The following is a 19,184-nucleotide window of genomic DNA, read 5'->3' on the forward strand; positions in this document are numbered from 1 at the left end:
AGACAAAACTACCGTAGTCAAAGTTCTGTCACTTGCTAGGAGTCATGCCTACCCGCCTGCACAAAGAGAACCCCAGCCCAGTAACGTGTACATACATGTAGAAACTACTTATATTCCCTGTGACGGTAGGGGGGGGGGGGGGGGGGGGGGGGGGAGTCTTGCGGATCCAAGGAACGATTGTAGTAGGCTGCGGAAAAGCATCGTGCCATCAGCTGGGGAAATCGACCATGCCTGGAGGCAAGGAGAGTTGCTAAACACAACAGGGAATTGTTTTATACGGTCGACAAACGGACTGGGGGCGGATTTCATGCCGCTAAAGCAGCCACCACTCGTGAAGTGAATTAGGCTGCTATGCATGAGCAAATCAGAGCTTTAAGGGCTCGGTCGGTCACTGTAGGCACGGTCTCCGTAGTACCTGGTACAATCATGAAAATTACGAATCAATCGCCTCGAGGTAGAGATGTCATACATGTCCAGATCGAATTGAACCATGATACTCATGCAGTGACGGTGGGCTGGATACTTCCAGACGTGGTATAAACCCCCACCAACAACCCCTAGAATTCTCGTGACCATGATGACTGGAATGGCTGCAGGGAGTTTGGCAATAGCTTGGCTGATCTATGACTGACAGATCCAGAAATGAAAGCTCTCGACTACCGCCGCGGGATGAACGAGAGAGGAAGATATAGGTGCCGTGACTGGCAAGGCTCTGGCTTGCCTATGTATACTCTAAGTCCCTCCCCACACCGATCGTGGCATTCAGTCGATGCTAGGTTAATCCAAGTTGTAACTACTCCGTACCCTAGGATGAATTCAGTTACCTCAATGTAAAGTCGCGTATTGCGTCCAGTGATTCGCGGCGGGTGAACACAGACCTCCCCAACCAAGAGGGTATTCTGGACCCCTATTGGTGGTAAGCACAGGAGCAGCCGAATGCCAGGCATCAAGCCAATACCAGGTGTGACCAGTGAGCGAGAGTCTGCTACGGCCGATCAAGATTCCAATCGCCATCAATGTGAACTTGTCCAGGAACAGTCCCAACAGAGACCACTAGAGTTTGGGGAATGTATTTCTTTCGATTATCGATCCATCCTAGCCCACGAGGAGCCTACTCACATAATACAGGAGGAGCATAAGGACAGCCAACGAAAAATTAAACGAGCGGCGAGAATTATTGACACGATCCACGGTACAATAGAGTGCGTAGGTGTCTAGCAGACTTTTGGCTAAACACTGACAGGTGTCAATGAGATTTAAAGATTTCCATCCCGATCAAGTTCTTGAACACTAACAGATTTGGCGAGTTCAAGCTCTAGTGGTGGGCTTGCTAGGAAAAGCTAGGTAGTCAGCTCCTCTTACAATGTGAATAGTTTTTACTTGTTTGCATTGACCTGGGTTTTCAAGGTTCTCAAGGGGAAAAGACGACTCACCATGTACGGAGAACTCCGTATCTCCGTACGGAGTACTACCCAGTGGACAATAGCACAATGCAGGCAGGACTCAGGAGGAAGGTACGGACTGGAGAGGAGCTACGGGAAGAAGACAGCGCCATTGACTCGTTGACGCTGCTAAAGCGGAGAAAAAGTCCCCTACGTAATGGTCGAGCCCGCGGATGGGGTGGCTTGGTAAAAGCGAGATCGGGGGAGAGAGAGAAGGCGCTGCCGCCACTCAGTTAGTACCTAAGTTAAGTTGACTGCAACTTGCAGCAGCAGCAGCAACACCATCAAGCAAGTTCGCAAGCCTAGGGAATAGACTAAAGGTAGTTATCTATTACAAAGTCACAAACCAACAAAGTTACCTACTCTCTCATCCATTCTTTCACTTAATTTGGTTGATCCCATCCCACCCTTTTACCTTCCTTGTCTCTAGTAAACTTGTTCGTTTTTCTCAGTACTCATCCCCAGGATTTGGGAGTGTATCTAGTACACCCTTTTCCTTTCATGAAGAAGATAGTAGTTAACTCACTAGTACAGTATGTAATCCAGCATTTCAGGCTAATATGTATACTCCGTAACTATTAGCTTCTTTTGATTTTCGCCTCCGGGGCCTAGTGAGTCTCGACGACGGAGTACCTTGGAAAGGATGTCAAAACCAATCACCGATGCCAAGCAAACCCGGATGGTCGGCCGAAATGGCTGGTGTGGCCCGGGGTCTGGTGTGGTCTGGTCGATTGAAATCATTGAATTGAAGGATTGATCCACTGGTCAACCAAAAGAGGAGAAATGAATATTAGTCCCCGCCATTATACTTAAATGCTATCATCTATGGGGACAGAGTCATTGTCCGCAGTCGTCATAGTCATTTCTCTTCTCTGTACCCGGTAGTTATTTTTTTTTGCTCTAGCTCTCAATTCAATCCTTGCCTTTTTAGTGGACATGTATCCCCACTGACCGGATAATACGTTAATAGACATCTACGGAAGGGTCCAGATTCCCTCTATCCGTACTTCAGAGCAATCTCCATGCGGTATACCCATTGGTATTCCAGGGTTCCAATGAAAGTAAGTACTATGTAGTATGTAGACATTGGATGGACTTGAGGGGCGAGATATCCAAGAAAAGGATCTGCTCTGTGGCTGATGGTGGGTGTTGGCAAAGCAGCAGCAGTAGCAGCAGCAGCAGCGGCCGTCATTGCGACTAGGGCCTGACTAAATTGCAGCAACTCAATTTGTCTCTTTAAGTTTGAAGTACGGAGTACTCAAAGACTTTCTTTTCCCAATCTCTCTCTCTCTCTCTTTTTCCTTTCTAACAGTTGCTGCTGCTGCTGCTGCCGCCGCTGCTGCTACTATTACTACATTAGTTACAGTGAGTACAGTAATATAATTACGGAGTATTATGACCCTTATAGTCAAGTTGTAATTGATCCGTATACCCGTACATTACCGCCATAGTCATAGAGTACCATTACTCACCACCACTAGTTACTACGGAGTTCTAAATTACTACTGCTACCACCACCGCCATCATCACCAGCATCTCAGCATCATCACCATCATCATCATCATCATCATCAACCATCAATCCACTCTTTAACTCCCACACCTATCCTCTCTTCGCCCACATCCTCCTCCCCCCCTCTATTGCCCACACATTCTTTCCCCCACCTCCTACAGTACTTCTTCTCTCCCCCCTCCTCCTCCCCAAAATCAAAGCCTGCCTGACCTGAACCTGACTGGATTGACTGACTGACTGACTACTCCGTATTCCATCTCCCCCTCCCCCTCCCTCCAATTCTTCGGCCGCCGGTGTACTTTATCCCGTATGTATCGTACTTACACCCGACCGAGTTGGTAATCCCATTTTCTTAATACCTTACCCGACCTTTCCTTTCCTTGCCCACTCTCTAGTACCCGCCGAACCGCCCGCAACCTCGATTCCCTATTCATTCTTCCCATCTCCGCCCTTCTTCATCATCCTCCCAACTCTCCCACCCAACATCCACAACCTCCTCCTCCTCTTACTTCCTTTCCCTTACCATCCCCCTCCCCCCGCCCGTCTCCTCCTCCTCCCTCCCACCCCATATTCTTCCTCTTCTCTTCCTCCTTTCTTTTTCTATCTCTTCTCTTTACCAACTCTATCTATTTTCGACTTATCTTTCATTTCTTGCCACTCCTCGCCCTCATATCAAACAACCGATCATACTCAAAATTACCCCTCCTTTCCCCCCAAAGAGCCCACTTTTTAATCTAATCCTCTCAACTAGTATAATTTTTTTTCTTTCGATCTGCACGTTCATACCGGAAAATTTTAACGTCTTATTTTATATTCGATTGTTATCGCTACTACTCAGTCGCCATTACGACTGTTATACTCAGGCATTCCTTTCCTCGAACAGCGTTTATACTCGAAGGTTCTCTCCGACTAGCTTGCAGACCTATCGTACTTCTTCTGGGCGCATTCATCGGCTGCATCCTGGTGCTGCAGCAAACTCTTCTCCCAGCGAGTCCTCGGCCCCTGTCCTCGTCGGTGTCAGGTACACGGGTTCCTGGCGCACTTTGTCTCAGCTCGACGTACATGGCTGCCACTGCTCCCCTTCGCGCTTCGTCTCGCAAGTAATGCCGACCCACTCGGGCGCATCATTAGAGCTCTACGCGAGCTCTCCCTGAATTAGAGGTCTTGCGAAAAGATCGAACCGGGAACGAAAGCGAACCCCCCGCTCACGGCGGAGAGTAAGAGTTGAATATACAGCAATCGAAAGGGAGAAGAATGCGCGATTGAATTTCAAAAAGGGTTCTCACAATCGAAACATGAAGATGGACCGGCCCCCTTCGATATCCGGGCCGGAGGAATTGGTGAATCTGGTCGCCCGGAATGGTCAAACATTGGACAACACTCTCCGACGCCTGTCCAACAAATCGAATGAGGGTTTGAGCTCCTCCCCAACATCCACGGATGTAGACGTCCGACAAGCTATCACTAGACCCCCTAGTGCCAAACTTGCACTTTCGGGAGACATCGCAGAAGGACAGCCCTCTCTTCGGCACCCATTCCCTCATCTCTATCATTCGTCAAGTACCTCGAGATCCCCATCCACGCGAACGTCTTCCAGCTCGCTCCAGGCGCTCAATGAGGATATAGTGGTTGATGCTCGGTCGGATCACAGCGCAATTGGGCGAAATCCCATCACACGCAAAATGGTGCAACTGGGCCAGTCGGATATTCCATCCGGAGACTATCCTGTCTACCCCGACCAATCATACGCTGTGCTGCAATCACAAGTCCATCCCACGTATCAACCTCCCTTCTTGCGCACCCGCAGTTCATATCCGTCTCGGATCGAGGCCGCTTCTCGATTTCCACCAGCACGTGCCGCGCGCACCGCGGGCAATACCCCCATCTCTAGCCCTGGGCTATTCTCTGTGCGTAGCCCTCGCTCAACACCTCCAATCGCATCGGATGATGAAGGTCGGATGAGTAGCCCATACCTTCATCCTACCCATCTTCAACCACCAAAAGAGTAAGTCTTGCTATTTTTCTAGCCCATACGAGTTGTCGTTTCCCAAGCATTCGTCTTGTCTTGATGAAGAGTCTGCCATTGACCAATCGAGTAGGACTCATACAGCGGAGGTAGACCGAGATCTGATCACTGGCAACAAGCTGATCAACCAATACGAAATACTTGAGGAGCTTGGACGCGGAGAGCATGGAAAAGTGAAATTAGGTCGCCATGTGACGACTCGACAAAAAGTTGCCATCAAGATTGTTCAACGATACTCCAAGCGTCGTCGATTGGGCAAGCTGGGCAATCCCGAAGACAAGGTAAAAAAGGAAGTCGCCATTCTCAAGAAAGCTCGTCATCCAAACGTGGTCAGTCTGCTGGAAGTTATCGACGACCCCAATCGCCAGAAAGTATACATAGTCCTCGAGTATGTGGAAAATGGTGAAATTATCTGGCGCAAACGGGGTTTGCGGGAAATTGTGCACGTTGATAAGCGCCGATTGGAGCGCGAGAAGGCTGGCATTCCCGAGACCCCCTCTTTCATGGAGGAAAGTCAACAGTATGTCAAAACCGCCCGGCACCTCCGCCGCCAACGCGAGAAGGCACGCGAACGGCTCGAAGCCCAGGCGGCTTTTGCGCAGGAGGCTCCCATACCGGCCTGGAGTTTGGAGCACGGTGCAGAATCCGATGAAGAGCAAGACGCAGAGCCTGGTGTGACTCGCATACCGAGTCGATCTCTGATGAGCCACGACGAACATCAGTCCTCCCCATGTCATTCGTATGCATCAGGCCCCGAAGCAGCCTTGGCCGCAGTGGAAGGCAGTATGTATGGCGCTTATGCAGATTACTCATTCGACAGAAGATTCAGCACCGCATCAAGCAGCTTCGGTTATGCACCATCAGAGCCTGAGTGGTTCAGTGACGATGACGATATGTCCTATGTGCCATGTCTAACATTTGCCGAGGCGCGCAATGCGTTTCGAGATTCGCTCTTGGGGTTGGAATATTTGCACTTTCAAGGTATTATCCACCGAGATATCAAACCAGCAAATTTACTGGTCACCAGCAATTATCGAGTCAAGATTTCCGACTTCGGGGTATCTTACCTTGGTCGACCCATCCGAGACGAGGATGAAGAACATATTGAAGAGACGGATGCGACCGAATTAGACGACGCACGGGAATTATCCAAGACCGTCGGGACACCCGCCTTTTATGCACCGGAATTGTGCTACACAGGCGACGATTTCGTAGACAGTCTTGGCAGTGCTCCCCGGATCACTGGTGCTATCGATGTCTGGTCGCTTGGTGTCACCCTTTATGGCATGATTTTCGGACGCCTACCCTTTGTTTCAGACGACGAGTATAGTATGTTTCAGACTATTGTGAAAAAAGAAGTGTTCATACCCCGGAAGCGCTTGAAGCCGGTCGAGGAAGATCCCGATGCCGCCAGCCAGTGGCCGCGTTTCGACGACGACAGCAAGCGAATGGAGCATGAGTTAGTGTATGAAGACATTGATGATGAGCTCTATGATCTCCTTAAACGGTTGCTGACCAAGGATCCGGTGAAACGGATCACTGTGAAAGAGATCAAGCACCATCCTTGGATTCTCTACGGCCTTCCCAACCCCCGAGCTTGGGTAGAAGAGACTGACCCGGGCTATCAAAGCAAGGGCAAGAAAATCGAAGTATCAAACGAGGAAGTCACGACGGCTGTCAGCAAAGTACCCCTTTTCCAGAGGGTACGCTCCAATGTTGCAAAATGGTCTCATTTCCTCACTGGACGCTCGAAAGAGAAGGATAGTCGCAAGCGTACTCCTAGTAATAACTCTGCTGACTCCTCTTCCGCCAAGTCTCTTTGGGAGGGTCGCCGCCTCAGTCTCAGGGGCGATGAGGATCTTTCGCGTTCAATTCGTTCGTTCAGGGATGGGGAACACCCCCTTTCACAGAGTGTCACTGCAAGTCCCGTTGGTCGGGATGAGCAGACCTCGTACTTCGTTCAGTCCGAGTTCACACCCTCACATGAACGGACCGTGCGCCCTGACCCCCCGGAGCGCGCGGCCTCGACTTTGTCCACGGCCGAGTCTGCAAAGACTGTCAAGCCGGCCGATCGTCGCAATTCACCTATACCTCAACGGACAGGCACGCCCGTCCGTGTAGAACATTCAGGAACCACCAATCTAGGCGGGCTATTTGGCGGCGCAAGCCGTCGGCTAGCACGGGGGCTTCAGCCCCATGACTGGCGCTCCGATCGGTCTGTTTCCGGCGAGACAACAGCATTGGAAAGTGATCGCCACTCCGAGCCAAGTTTGGCTATCAGTGTTACTTCCGCGGTCGGACACATGCAACATCCTGCTCTCCGTTCCAATGAAGATTTACTCTCGATTCCACATGATTATTCATTTTCTACGTCCCCCGGACATCGGCGCAACCGCTCTCATCAGCTTCCCGGTAAACACTCCGAGCCCTTCCAGCTCACTCGAGAAGCCTTGCTACGGAAGAGAAGGAGCGGGATTGAGTCGAACTTCGACATCGATCATGCACACACACGTGGCTCACTTGGATCGGATCACGATACATTGGTCCCGCCCTACGAGATTTACACCCAGGCTACCGGTCCCTCTGTAGAACATTTCATTTCCGGCGAACCCTGCTTAACGACCTCGCCACCTTCGGCTGCTACTATCTCTTCGTCCTCAGTTGACGAATATACCAGCGGAATGTCTCAGAGAACCTCTCATGCAAGCATTCCATCTGTGGTCTCCGGGGCGTCTTCCATCTCAGGAGAGGGTGGTGCCAGGGACAGAGATTGTGAAACCGCAACTAAAATACCCTCAATACTTCGTACTGATGACACCGTGAAAGCCCCACCGCTTAACCTCTCACGCTCCAACGAGGACGATGAGTCCCGGTATTACTGTGACGACGAGGAGGAGTCCGAAGGGGACTCTGAAGACGAAGGTCTCGTGATTGGCAAGAAGAGAACCACGCCCCAGAAACCTATCATTCGGCCCGGACATTCTAAGTCATAGTCGACGTTGATTTCGAACCCTGCCATTTTAGAGGTTTGCGGAGCAGGAATTTCTTTTGTCGAATTGATTATTATTCGATGTCGCCGGCCCGTCCACCGATGGTGAGCATCAGGGTCCGCGCCTCGTTCGACTTCACCAGCTTTTCTGTCGGGGATTGCATATTCTTACATGTATATCATTTCCGTCTTCTTTCCCACCTAGGGTGGAAGCTTTTCTCTGCCCCTCTTCGTCTTCTTGTTTCTTTGCCTCTCCAGGCTCATTGCATCTTTCTCTGGTCCATGGGAATCTCTCTTCATGGATTTCGTATGTTTTCGAGTATGATTACATTGCTTGTACATATAATTGCATGGGCGGCATGATCATCCTGGGTCTGGGTTTCACATTTAGCTTCTGCCAGGGGGCATGGGGCAGAGTCGCTTTGTCGGTTTTCTGTGCCTCTATAGGTATATCTCCGGTTTGCTTACTGCATTGGGTTGGGGTCTGGGATTTTCTGTATGTAATGATTGACTTGGGACGCGGGATCAGGATACACACATTGCACCCGACTTTTTGTTGTGGCATTTCCTTCTACTCTGATTCTTTACCCTTGTTTCTTCAGTGACTATTTCTGCGCGCAAACCGCGACGTGTTGACATGACTTATTGATATGATGCTGCTGCTGCTGATAATGATGATGCGGGATGATCGAGGAGCGAGCCAATCTACCTCCCAATATAAACTGCTGTGCGAGAAGTTTCGGGTTGATGTCTCAAGGGAAAACGGAGGATGAAACGAGCCAAGAGCGGTGGCTTGATCCTGCCGCTCCATGACGGAAAAAGTACCAGTCCAAGCCGAGGCCGAGGCCGAGGACTATTGCTCCGTTGCTCCATTGCTCCACACTGCCTGCGGATCGCGCAACTGGCAGCTGGCAGCTGTCAGTTCTTCATCAGGTGTCACGCGCTTCATCCCCCCTTTTGTTAAGCGAGATTATCATGATCTATTTTGGGTCTTCTTCCATGATAATCCCCGCCCAAGACATGATGAGGCCATCGGCGTGCCACCGGTGTTTCCCACCAGCCACTCATTCTATTCCTCCACCAATGACTCTGCCCGTTCTGAGTCTCCTCGAATCCCATTTGACCCTGGCAGCTCGAGCTACTGTACCCCGGCGTCATGCTTGGGTTAGGATAAATTAAACCGTGGAGAACCTGACAAGCCTGGGGTACGCTAAGATGCGCAGACTTGGTTCTTCACAGGTTTATGCTCCGTGTCCGGGCTGGCCGTCGGCAACGGCCATGATTGCCATCTGCCCATCCTGCCCTTTGGAGCTTTATATAATACTTCGCGTGGGCGGCCTTCTTGCTCATGTTTCTGTCTGAAAGTCTGCCAAACTGAATCTCCCACCCAGCTCTTTCGCCATGTTCGTTCCTCTGCTGCTGGCGGCGCTGCCCCTTCTGTCCCACGCTGCGCTCACTTATCGCGGTGCAGACATCTCTTCCCTTCTGATGCTGGAGGACGAGGGCTATAGCTACAAGAACCTCAACGGCCAAACCCAAGCGCTCGAAACAATTCTCGCCGATGCGGGCATCAATTCCATTCGCCAGCGGGTGTGGGTAAATCCTAGTGACGGCATCTACGATCTGGATTACAACTTGGAGCTGGCCAAGCGAGTCAAGGCGGCTGGCATGAGTATCTATTTGGATCTTCATCTGAGCGATACATGGGCGGATCCTAGCGCTCAGGTGAGTTGAATCCGTTCGAAAGCTGGTGGTCGGGTCAAGGGGAAGTCTAAGCTGACTGTGTCTGGGATAATAATAGACAACACCTTCCGGGTGGTCCACCACCGACCTCGACACTCTAAAGTGGCAACTATACAATTACACTCTTGAGGTATGCAACACCTTTGCGGAGAACGACATTGACATCGAGATCATCTCGATCGGCAACGAAATCCGCGCTGGTCTTCTCTGGCCTCTGGGCGAGACGAGCAGCTACTCAAACATTGGTGCATTGCTGCACTCCGGCGCTTGGGGAGTCAAGGACTCCAGTTTGGCGACAACACCCAAAATCATGATCCACCTGGATGATGGCTGGAGCTGGGATCAGCAAAGTTACTTCTACAAGACCGTCTTGGCTACGGGCGAGCTATTGTCCACGGACTTCGACTACTTTGGTGTTTCCTACTACCCGTTCTACAGCGCATCCGCAACTCTAGCGGCCCTGACGACCAGTCTGGCGAACCTGCAATCGACCTATAGCAAGCCGGTTGTGGTGGTGGAGACGAACTGGCCAGTCTCGTGCCCGAACCCTGAGTACTCATTCCCCTCCGATCTGAGCTCAATTCCCTTCTCGGTCGCAGGTCAGCAGCAATACCTCGAGAAACTGGCAGCTGTGGTAGAGGCCACTACCGATGGGTTGGGAGTGTACTACTGGGAGCCGGCGTGGATCACCAATGCTGGGTTGGGGTCGAGCTGCGATGATAATCTGATGGTGGATACGTCCACGGACGAAGTCTATGCGAGCATTGATACTCTCGGTGAGCTTTGAGAGGCGGGATTGTTGCTTGTGTAGGATAGGAATCTAAACCAGGGTATTGATGCGGATTGGCAGTAAGCTAGTTTCAATGCGAACGACTGAGATTGTACTTACCGCCGGGTAACTTAACTAGGGCTGTGACCAGAAGTATTCATAGTGAATTCGAAGCAAGAAACCTGCATCACTGTGGTATTCTGCTCTGTAAGCTTCTTATTTTTATCCTTTCTCTCTCTCTCTCTCTCTCTCTCTCTACACGTGTGGGAGGCTGTGCAAACGTGACCCAATGCTTGTCCGCAGCGCCGCCAACTTGAGGTTGCGGCAATTCCTTGGGTAAGGGCCTTTGTCTTTGTTCTGGCAACTCGAAGCCTATACCTATTCCTACGGCCAGGAGCTTGACCAGGATAAGGCTAATTAAACAATCATTATTTGTGACTCTGCCGGGAAGTTAGATTCCTGGCGTGACGCTAGCCGGAGCTGTCTTCTTTTTTCTTTTTGAAAAAAGAATCCTGAATGGAGCTGAGGCTGAGTTGCTTGGCCGTGTCTGGTAAGTTTGAATGAAATTGGTCTTGTCACTGATTGGTTTGTCTGTTCGCACAGTAAGGAGAAATACGAGGCCATCGATGATTTGATGAGATGCTTGTTCTTTTTTGGGGTGGGGGGAAAAAGAAGACTCTGGAGGCTTTCTGGGCATGGCGGTTGCAGCCTTAAATGCCCCACGATAGCGCTGAAGAGATAGAATTGTAGGTACGGAGAGTGATAAGGAAGAGACGACTAAATAGGTACCTTAGTTACTACCAGTTAGTTACATAGTCGCCTTGTGATGTACTGTGATTACGGAGTACTTCTGCTGATCCTCGAAATCTGCCTTGCCGGCGTCACGCAGGAATGACTGACACGTGCCTGTCGTCGCCCAGTCAGGCATCCAGGCTGTTTGTTACCAGTACCAAAGTAACGAGTATGGAGTAACGAGCACGGAGTAGTTCCCACTGCATCAAAGTTATCAACTGAAACTCTCCTTCCTTCTCTACCGCCCCCTCCCTTGCGCTGGGTGCATATTCTCCTGTCTACCATCTATCTACTTCTGCTGGCTGGCGTTTCGACAGACTACTCCGTAAGGTAGATCGCTTCTTGCATCTTTCTCGTTCGTCCCCTGCTGCCCGAGAATGTGAAACACACTTCATTCAGTCCGACCGAGCGACCAACGACCGACCGAGCGACCGACCGCTGGCTGATGCTTGCGCCACGAGGCTGAATCTTCTCAATTTCGTGCTCCTTCCTCTCTTTCTTTCCCTACTCTCCCTCCCTCCCTGCCACATTCACTTTCCCCCTCTTCTTCATTCTACTTTTCTAGTATTACTTGATCCACAGTGTCTACATTGTTTCACACGAATGACAGCCCCAATTGCACCCCCTTGTCGTTCCTATTCTCATTAATATTGTGCCTGGACGTAAAGTTTGAACAAACCACTCAACCTCGTCTTGCCGCCTTCCCCTCTCCCCATCATTACTGCCCATCTTCCCCTCCTCCGCCCGCCGTATCTGACCCGTCTGTTTCTTCAATAATCACTACACCCTTTCTCCTTTTTTCCCACACTCTCTCCACCGCCCCCCTCCCCTTCAGCTTTCCTATTAACCTTATCCATTCCTCTTCACTGGGTGAGATTCAATCGGACCTGATTTCTGTCGTTCCGCGACCACACCCTCCATCGAGTGGTTTCTATTTCTGAGTCTCCGGGATACAGAGCATCATGGCTTCTCAAGAGACGCTCCGCGATTCGAGGCAGTCTCCCGCCAATGGACAGAATCAAAGTGCCAGTGCAGCTCACAATCCACAACAGCCTTATAATGACCTTTCATCGGGCTTGACCTTGGATGTGTCCGTCGCGACCTCCACCCAATTTCCTGCCTTCACCAATAATTCGCAATCCGATTCTTACGGCTACAACCCCGCCGCCTATCTCTCCGCGCAAACGCTGGCCCCGGCCTCGCAGAACTTCTCCCAGACCCTGCAATTGCCTCAATCCTTCAATTCCAACCTAGTACATCAATTAGATCAGTCGGCGGGCTTGTCCCTGCAACAGCAGCAGCAGCAGCAATTATCTTCAGACGAGAACTTTTCCACCCTACTTAATTCCAATCAAACCGACTTTGACTTTGCCCTCTATCAAAACCCCAGCCCCAACAGTTCGGCCGCCCCTGAATACGACTCACCGCTGATGCTTGATCCTCACGGACAGTCTCGACAAACTAATCACGGAGTCAATCCTGCCGACCTAATCAGTCAGATGCCCTCTTCCCATCGCTCGTCCTCGCCGCAGCTGTCACCTATTTCGCCGCAAGACTATCACCAACATTCTTCCCCCGGCCCTATGTCACCCCCAAACTCTACGCCCGGAACCTACTATACCCCACAACATTCTCGGCATACCTCCTTGGATCCTGCTACCGCAGCCTACATGTCCGGAAACTCGCATCACGACTGGCAGGCAGTCATGGGTAGTTCCGCATTCCAAGGTCATCGCAGAGCTCCGTCGGAAGTGTCCGAGGTTTCTTCCGCAGCGCCTTCGCCGTATATGTCACAGCATGAATCCTTTGACGGCTTCGACAATAATCCTTCTCCGCTTCTCGCGCCGCAGAACGATCCCGGTTTATATGAGAACGCGCTGGGAATAGAATCTTTTACACTGTCTGAGCATCAGCAGCCGCATTCGCAACCAGCTTTGAGTCCAGCGCACAGCCCGTACATCTCACCGCAGTTGGTACCGCAACAGGGGGCGGATATGATTCCTAATGTTCCGTATATATCTACACCTGCCTTGAATTCTCAATACCCGACTCCTCCAACAGATATGTATGCGGAGAACTTGTCAGTTCAGGGAAACACAAGCCCTGGAGACATGGGACAGGCGTCTCAAATGGCTCCTCCTTCCATTAACGTCGAATTCGCACCTCCTTCCCAAAACTCCAACCCACCTCAGTCAAAGCCAGCTGCGAATCTGGACTCTTTGAGCCCACCCGTTGCTATCCGTAGGTAGTCCCTTTCCTGTTTAATCGCTCAGTGCTGACGTGATTTGCTGTTAGGATCTCGTATGCGCAGTAAATCCGATCCATATGCCCATCCAGCCTCGCGCGCGCGCTCTTCTTCAACCTCAACAAGCCTGGAGCCGTTCAATGTGTCATCTCCGCGGTCCCTATCGCCCTTCGATTCTGTTGGGCGCCAGCTTCAAAGCAACCCCAGCTCTCGAGAGCCCTCGCCGTCCCGCTCGGGCCGTCGCTTATCGACCTCTTCTATCGATAGCCGGAATTATATTTTAGGTCTCGCTGACCCTCAGCGGCCAGGCGCGAATCCCAACGACTCAAAGCGAGTTCAGAAACACCCTGCAACATTCCAGTGCCATTTATGCCCCAAGCGCTTCACAAGAGCGTATAATCTTCGGTCTCACTTGCGAACTCATACAGATGAAAGACCATTTGTCTGCACCGTGTGTGGGAAAGCCTTTGCGCGCCAGCACGACCGCAAGCGACATGAAGGACTACATTCCGGGGAAAAGAAATTTGTTTGTCGTGGCGAACTGTCTCGGGGTGGTCAATGGGGCTGTGGCCGTCGGTTCGCACGTGCCGATGCTCTCGGCCGTCATTTCCGATCGGAGGCTGGCCGAATTTGTATTAAGCCCTTGTTGGACGAGGAGTCTCAAGACCGAGAACGTTCTGCTCTGGATCAGCAGCAGCAGCACCTTCAGCCGATGCCGGCTCCATTAATGGTTCCGGGCATGGACGGCCAACCGACCGGCACGTTCGTTCTCCCCGCAGCTTTGCTGGCCCAGTACCCAGCCCTGCAAACTTTGCAATGGGATCAGATTCCTGCTACGGCGGATGATCCCAGCGACATTGGGGGTCGCAGTAGTTTTGATGCAAGCTCTGGCGGCGAGTTCGGATTTGAAGATGACGAGCCGGGCATGAGTACCGTATCTGGCATCAACGGAGGCTATGGCGGTGGGCCTAGTATCTACGATATGAATAACCAGGCACATATGCTTGGAATCAACCCAGGTGACACAAATTACCAAGAAACGGACTGGAGAACATGAGGTCTCGTTCACCAGCCACGTCTTTCCCGCGCCCATCAAGTCCTTCATATCTATTTTCTTGTTCTCTTCCTGTCTTTCTGTCCTATTTGCTCGGTCGTGACCTGTCCATTATTTCATCCCTACCGGAAGATTTCCAGACCGGGCAATCTCCGTCGCGGTTGTGATTTGCGCTGGAAGAGACTCGGCGTTGACTCGACTAGGCGACCTATTGTGTTGCTTCTACATAGGCAGATTTCTTTTCGGCCCTTTCTTGTCCTTTCCTGGCTTCTTTGCTCTGGTGAACCCCCGCTGATACCAGAGCCGTCTTATTCCCCGTTTCTCTTACCACATGTGACCACGAAGAATTTTGTTGGCTTTTCATACCCATAGGAACTGCACCCGTTGTTTTTGTGTGCGAATTACAAGATAGCCCTGGAATGAGAGGAGGGGGCATGTTTGTGTTATTTTCATTTGTTTTTGGGGATATCCTTTTTCCTTTCTCATGCATTTTTTTTTTCATTTCAAAACCCTAGATTCATGGAGTCTGCTACTTCTAGACCTAAATGAACTTCTCTTGCAACTGATGCGCGGAACCTATTGTAATATGACTCGACTGATTGATAAGGACAGGGCGGTATCACATGACGCAATGGCTTCCACCCGCTTTCTGCTGTGTCTCTCCGCATTGTTCTCACATATTATTGGCTTTCTTTCCCAGTTTCCTCTCGCTTTCTCCTACATCTCCTCCCCTTCCCTCCTGAACGAAAGACCTGGAGAAAGTCTGAAAGAATTGAAACAGCCTACATGGTCGGTCAAATGCGTCGCGCGGCTTTACACGCTCTCCGTACTGCCCGTCGCGCGCCAGCAGAATGGAAGGCTGTTGGTAGGAAACCGTGCGCGGTGTCCTTCTCCAGTAGTCCCAGTTTCAGCATCCGTCCATCATCCTTCTCCGCGGGCAAATATCCCTCTTTCCTTCCCGCCACATTACAATCTTCGATGCACCTCCGAAATTTCTCGCTCGCAGTGATTTCTACTGTCGTTGCCTCAGGGGCATGGTATGCGTATCAAGGGAATAATGGTGCCCATCAGTCGACCGCCCTGAACACAACATCCGCCTCCCAGGTACGCTCGATTTCCACTGCCGGCGCCAACGTCCACGATCCTGCGGAGACCACCCGCCGTGCCCTTTTAGTGGATAACGACCAGTTTTACACCGCTACCCTGTCGGGAGAACAGCCTCTTTCCAAGCACACGGACGACTCCGACCGTCGGGTCCTCGAGATGTTGACTCCGGAGCAGGCGACCCAGAAACTGCGCAAGAACGAGGAGTCATACCTAGTAAACCGCGGTCAGGGAGTGGTACGTTACGACATAGTCCAAGTACCCAGTAACTCCCCCATAGAAGATGATCATGCCGAGAAGGTTGTCGAGGTGCCATCTTCCGTGGCGGCAGCACAGGACGGACAAGCGAACAGTGATTGGATGTTCTGGGGCGTGTTCGATGGACACTCGTGAGTACTCTACTGTCGCTACTCTCAGCGAAATGCTAATAATCTCCTACAGTGGTTGGACTACCTCCGCTAAGCTCCGCAACGTGCTCATTTCATATGTTGCTCGCGAATTGAACTCGACCTACAAAGCCGCAGCTGCGGACCCATCCGTGCTGACACCGTCATCTGAAGCGGTAGATGCCGCCATCAAGCAGGGTTTCGTTCGCCTGGATAACGACATCGTCTACAACAGCGTCGACAAGGTGTTGAAATCGAATTCGCGCCGTGTTGCGGCTGAAATGCTGGCTCCCGCTCTTTCCGGATCCTGTGCTTTGCTCGCTTTCTACGATTCGCAATCCAAGGACCTAAAAGTCGCCGTGGCCGGCGATTCGCGAGCTGTACTGGGTCGTCGGGGTGCAAATGGAAAGTGGTCTGCGACAGTGCTCTCGGAAGACCAAACCGGCGGCACTCCGTCCGAGATGAAGCGTCTCCGCGAGGAGCACCCAGGAGAACCCAATGTTGTCCGCAATGGACGGATCCTCGGTCAATTAGAGCCTAGCCGATCCTTTGGCGATGCCTTCTACAAGTGGACCAAGGAAACCCAGGACAAGATCAAGCGGCAATTCTTCGGCCGCACGCCTCACCCGCTGCTGAAGACCCCTCCCTATGTTACCGCCGAGCCTGTGGTCACGACAACTAAGGTTGAACCTAGCCGAGGTGATTTCCTTGTGCTCGCCACGGACGGGCTCTGGGAGATGCTGAGTAACGAGGAGGTCGTTGGACTGGTTGGGGAGTGGATCGAACAACAGCAGAAGCAGGTCGGTAGCAGCAAGACTTGGTTGCGCAGCTGGTTCGGATTTGAGAACAAGCAGCTCCCTGTCGAGGCGGCTGTCGATGCTGGCACGGAAGGCCAGCGTCGTCCCATACGCCAGCAGCAGTACGATATCTCTGGTGCAGCCAGTCGGTTTACCGTGGAAGATAACAACGCGGCAACCCATCTTGTGCGTAACGCGATGGGCGGAAAAGACAAGGATATGGTCAGCGCCCTGTTGACTCTTCCGAGCCCCTATTCCCGGCGGTACCGGTAAGTTACTCTTGCGTACACATGTGTGGTATGAGTGCTTATACATCCGACTACAGTGACGACGTCACCGTCGAGGTTATCTTTTTCGGCGAGGGTCCTGATTCCAGGACCATCACCGTGAACCAGGAGGCTAGCGCGTCTGAGGAGCTACCCAAGGCGAAATTGTGATTCAATCATTCACCACAGTAGCGGTTCCTTCAGACGTGATCCTCCTTGCGACCAATACAGACAGACAAATAGTCATGTTTCCGTGCAGAAGGACGGGTTAGATATCGACTCTTTCTCCGGTACTTTACATCGGCTCATTCTTCGATCCAGCCCCGAAACGCTGGATATTTGCAAGACTCAATTACTCATGTGCACTGATTCTGCATATCAGGATCCATTTGGTAATAATACATCCCGCGGGTCTGGGATGACAAGGTTTTTGTTTGCAAGCAACCACTTAAAGACTAGCCATTTATAGGTAACGGTATACCATGACTTGTGGCATTCACAGTGCATGTATAACCTGGAGTTTGACGGAAATTCTCTGTAGTTGTCGACATGATCCGAGGGCAATCCAAGGCTTGTAATCACCTGAAGCGTCTTCTGGCAGTGGAGTGGTCTCACAGCTTCTGCTTCCCTGAAAGATAGCAGCACATTGACGCGTCAAATGCATCGTTCGGTGCACACACGCCAAATCCGCGGGATGAAATGAGTTAGACGCTCATGGAGCAGGTTGTTGCGCCTCTGGACGCGTCGTATCGTTCACCCCCTTGCCCCCCCCCCTCCACTTTCTTCTACATGTGGAGCTTCCTCAATCAGGTGAACCGAATTCAGACCAGTCAAGTAGTCAAGGGGTTAGTGACAACCGCCCAGCCCACTCCTCACTGGTAGAGCTATTTCAGCCTCGTATTGAATGAACACCCGACGAGTTTTGCCGATGAAAGCAAAGTTTAATACAGATTCTTTGTTTGCGAGCCATAGATGCGGTGCTTCATCCCAGAACCTCAGTCTGCTTCTTGCCCCCCTTCACCGGCCTCACCGGAGTTTTATACAGCGGAAGTGGACGCATCGACTCCGTCATGGCATTCTTCTTTCCGCCATGTGGCTTCATCATCTTGTCCAGAGTCAAGTTCTGCAGCGTAGCAAAACTGCTACTCGTGAGCCAATACAGCAACAAGGCCACCGGCGCCTCCGTATAATAGGTCGAAAGGCCGACGTTCAGCGTCATGATCTGGACGAAGAGCCGGAGTCCGCGCCACGACAGCTGCTTCGCCAGTTCCAATCGCGGCAGGTCCGCCAATTCTCGCAGTCGGGGCACCGGCCACCCGCAATGGATGTTCAGGAGGATGGACGCGGTGAGGGCTGCCGGCAGCACGCCCGTGGCGTCCCCAGCCAGAAGATCGGGGAACCAGAGCGCGCCTTCGAGCGCGAGCGTTGGTTCGGCAGGGACGCGCTCGGCGGTGGAGCCGGCCCACGAGAGCAGCCACGCGAGGAGTCCGCTCTCCAAGCCGGACATCGCGCGGATGGTCTCCATCACCGAGAGCCAGACGGGAAGCTGAAGTAAGGGTAGCCCTCGCCAAAAGCGCCAGACCCCGAGACGGCGGAGGATCTCCTTGCGCCGGCGCATCAACGCTATGTTTATGTTTGCTTTGTCTGATGCGAGCGTGGGCGGGTTCTGTTCTTGGTGTTGTGGTTGTTGTTGTTGCTGCTGCTGCTGCAAAAGCTGACGTCTTGCATCTAGTGCACGGGCTCTCGACTGGAACAGCTGGCGCCAGCTGGCAACAACGGGCATGGCGGCCTGTTCGCGGCGAGCTTGCAGTCTGGAGAATATCTGTAGAGGCATGCCGATGAAGGTTCGGACGAAGAGAGCGGTTAGCGGAATAGAGTAGACCCAGGAAAGGCCGGTCAAATTGTGGACGCCATGGACGAGCCAGGAAGAGTCCAGAGCTTCGGCGATAAATGGGGCTGATCTCGTAGGGTGGAATTGTCGGGTCTGGAGGGGAAATTTGGATAGTGATCTTGTTGCTCGGAGGGTTGGGCGAGTTAGACGGAGGGATTGATACATGGC

General features: G+C 51.9%; 5 protein-coding genes across 5 annotated transcripts; 4 read left to right on the plus strand and 1 right to left on the minus strand.

Annotated features, from left to right (window-relative positions):
- Positions 1-4,255: 4,255 nt before the first annotated feature.
- BP01DRAFT_294423 (putative serine/threonine protein kinase) lies at positions 4,256-7,973 on the plus strand (the record flags this gene model as incomplete). Its single annotated transcript, XM_025571771.1, has 2 exons — positions 4,256-4,959; positions 5,054-7,973. 2 exons carry the CDS (start codon positions 4,256-4,258, stop codon positions 7,971-7,973), a joined length of 3,624 nt encoding a protein of 1,207 aa, XP_025432095.1.
- A 900-nt stretch (positions 7,974-8,873) lies between these two features.
- BP01DRAFT_355755 (arabinogalactan endo-1,4-beta-galactosidase) lies at positions 8,874-10,553 on the plus strand. Its single transcript, XM_025574772.1, has 2 exons — positions 8,874-9,694; positions 9,771-10,553. The coding sequence occupies exons 1-2, from the start codon at positions 9,371-9,373 to the stop codon at positions 10,497-10,499; spliced, it is 1,053 nt and encodes a 350-aa protein (XP_025432096.1). The 5' UTR covers positions 8,874-9,370; the 3' UTR covers positions 10,500-10,553.
- Positions 10,554-11,921: 1,368 nt separating this feature from the next.
- crzA (putative C2H2 transcription factor Crz1) lies at positions 11,922-14,678 on the plus strand. Its single transcript, XM_025571209.1, has 2 exons — positions 11,922-13,514; positions 13,569-14,678. The coding sequence occupies exons 1-2, from the start codon at positions 12,236-12,238 to the stop codon at positions 14,573-14,575; spliced, it is 2,286 nt and encodes a 761-aa protein (XP_025432097.1). The 5' UTR covers positions 11,922-12,235; the 3' UTR covers positions 14,576-14,678.
- A 594-nt stretch (positions 14,679-15,272) lies between these two features.
- On the plus strand, positions 15,273-17,615 carry ptcF (type 2C protein phosphatase ptcF). Its single transcript, XM_025574773.1, has 3 exons — positions 15,273-16,065; positions 16,118-17,128; positions 17,185-17,615. Exons 1-3 carry the CDS (start codon positions 15,359-15,361, stop codon positions 17,294-17,296), a joined length of 1,830 nt encoding a protein of 609 aa, XP_025432098.1. The 5' UTR covers positions 15,273-15,358; the 3' UTR covers positions 17,297-17,615.
- Positions 17,616-18,107: 492 nt separating this feature from the next.
- On the minus strand, positions 18,108-19,181 carry BP01DRAFT_294663 (putative mitochondrial export translocase Oxa2; the record flags this gene model as incomplete). The annotated part of the gene is made up of 2 exons (XM_025571784.1): positions 18,108-18,796; positions 18,845-19,181. 2 exons carry the CDS (start codon positions 19,179-19,181, stop codon positions 18,108-18,110), a joined length of 1,026 nt encoding a protein of 341 aa, XP_025432099.1.
- Positions 19,182-19,184: the final 3 nt, after the last annotated feature.

The sequence above is a fragment of the Aspergillus saccharolyticus genome (assembly GCF_003184585.1).
Source record: "Aspergillus saccharolyticus JOP 1030-1 unplaced genomic scaffold BP01scaffold_11, whole genome shotgun sequence".
In the NCBI taxonomy this organism is placed as follows: Eukaryota; Fungi; Ascomycota; class Eurotiomycetes; order Eurotiales; family Aspergillaceae; genus Aspergillus; species Aspergillus saccharolyticus.

Bases quoted from the DNA above. Each gene is read 5' to 3' on its own strand.
- crzA (XM_025571209.1), top strand. From the start codon at position 12,236: ATGGCTTCTCAAGAGACGCTCCGCGATTCGAGGCAGTCTCCCGCCAAT. The intron at 13,515-13,568 runs GTAGGTAGTCCC...ATTTGCTGTTAG, and splicing joins GAGCCCACCCGTTGCTATCC to GATCTCGTATGCGCAGTAAA.
- BP01DRAFT_355755 (XM_025574772.1), top strand. From the start codon at position 9,371: ATGTTCGTTCCTCTGCTGCTGGCGGCGCTGCCCCTTCTGTCCCACGCT. The intron at 9,695-9,770 runs GTGAGTTGAATC...GGATAATAATAG, and splicing joins GGGCGGATCCTAGCGCTCAG to ACAACACCTTCCGGGTGGTC.
- ptcF (XM_025574773.1), top strand. From the start codon at position 15,359: ATGGTCGGTCAAATGCGTCGCGCGGCTTTACACGCTCTCCGTACTGCC. The intron at 16,066-16,117 runs GTGAGTACTCTA...AATCTCCTACAG, and splicing joins GGCGTGTTCGATGGACACTC to TGGTTGGACTACCTCCGCTA. The intron at 17,129-17,184 runs GTAAGTTACTCT...ATCCGACTACAG, and splicing joins CCCTATTCCCGGCGGTACCG to TGACGACGTCACCGTCGAGG.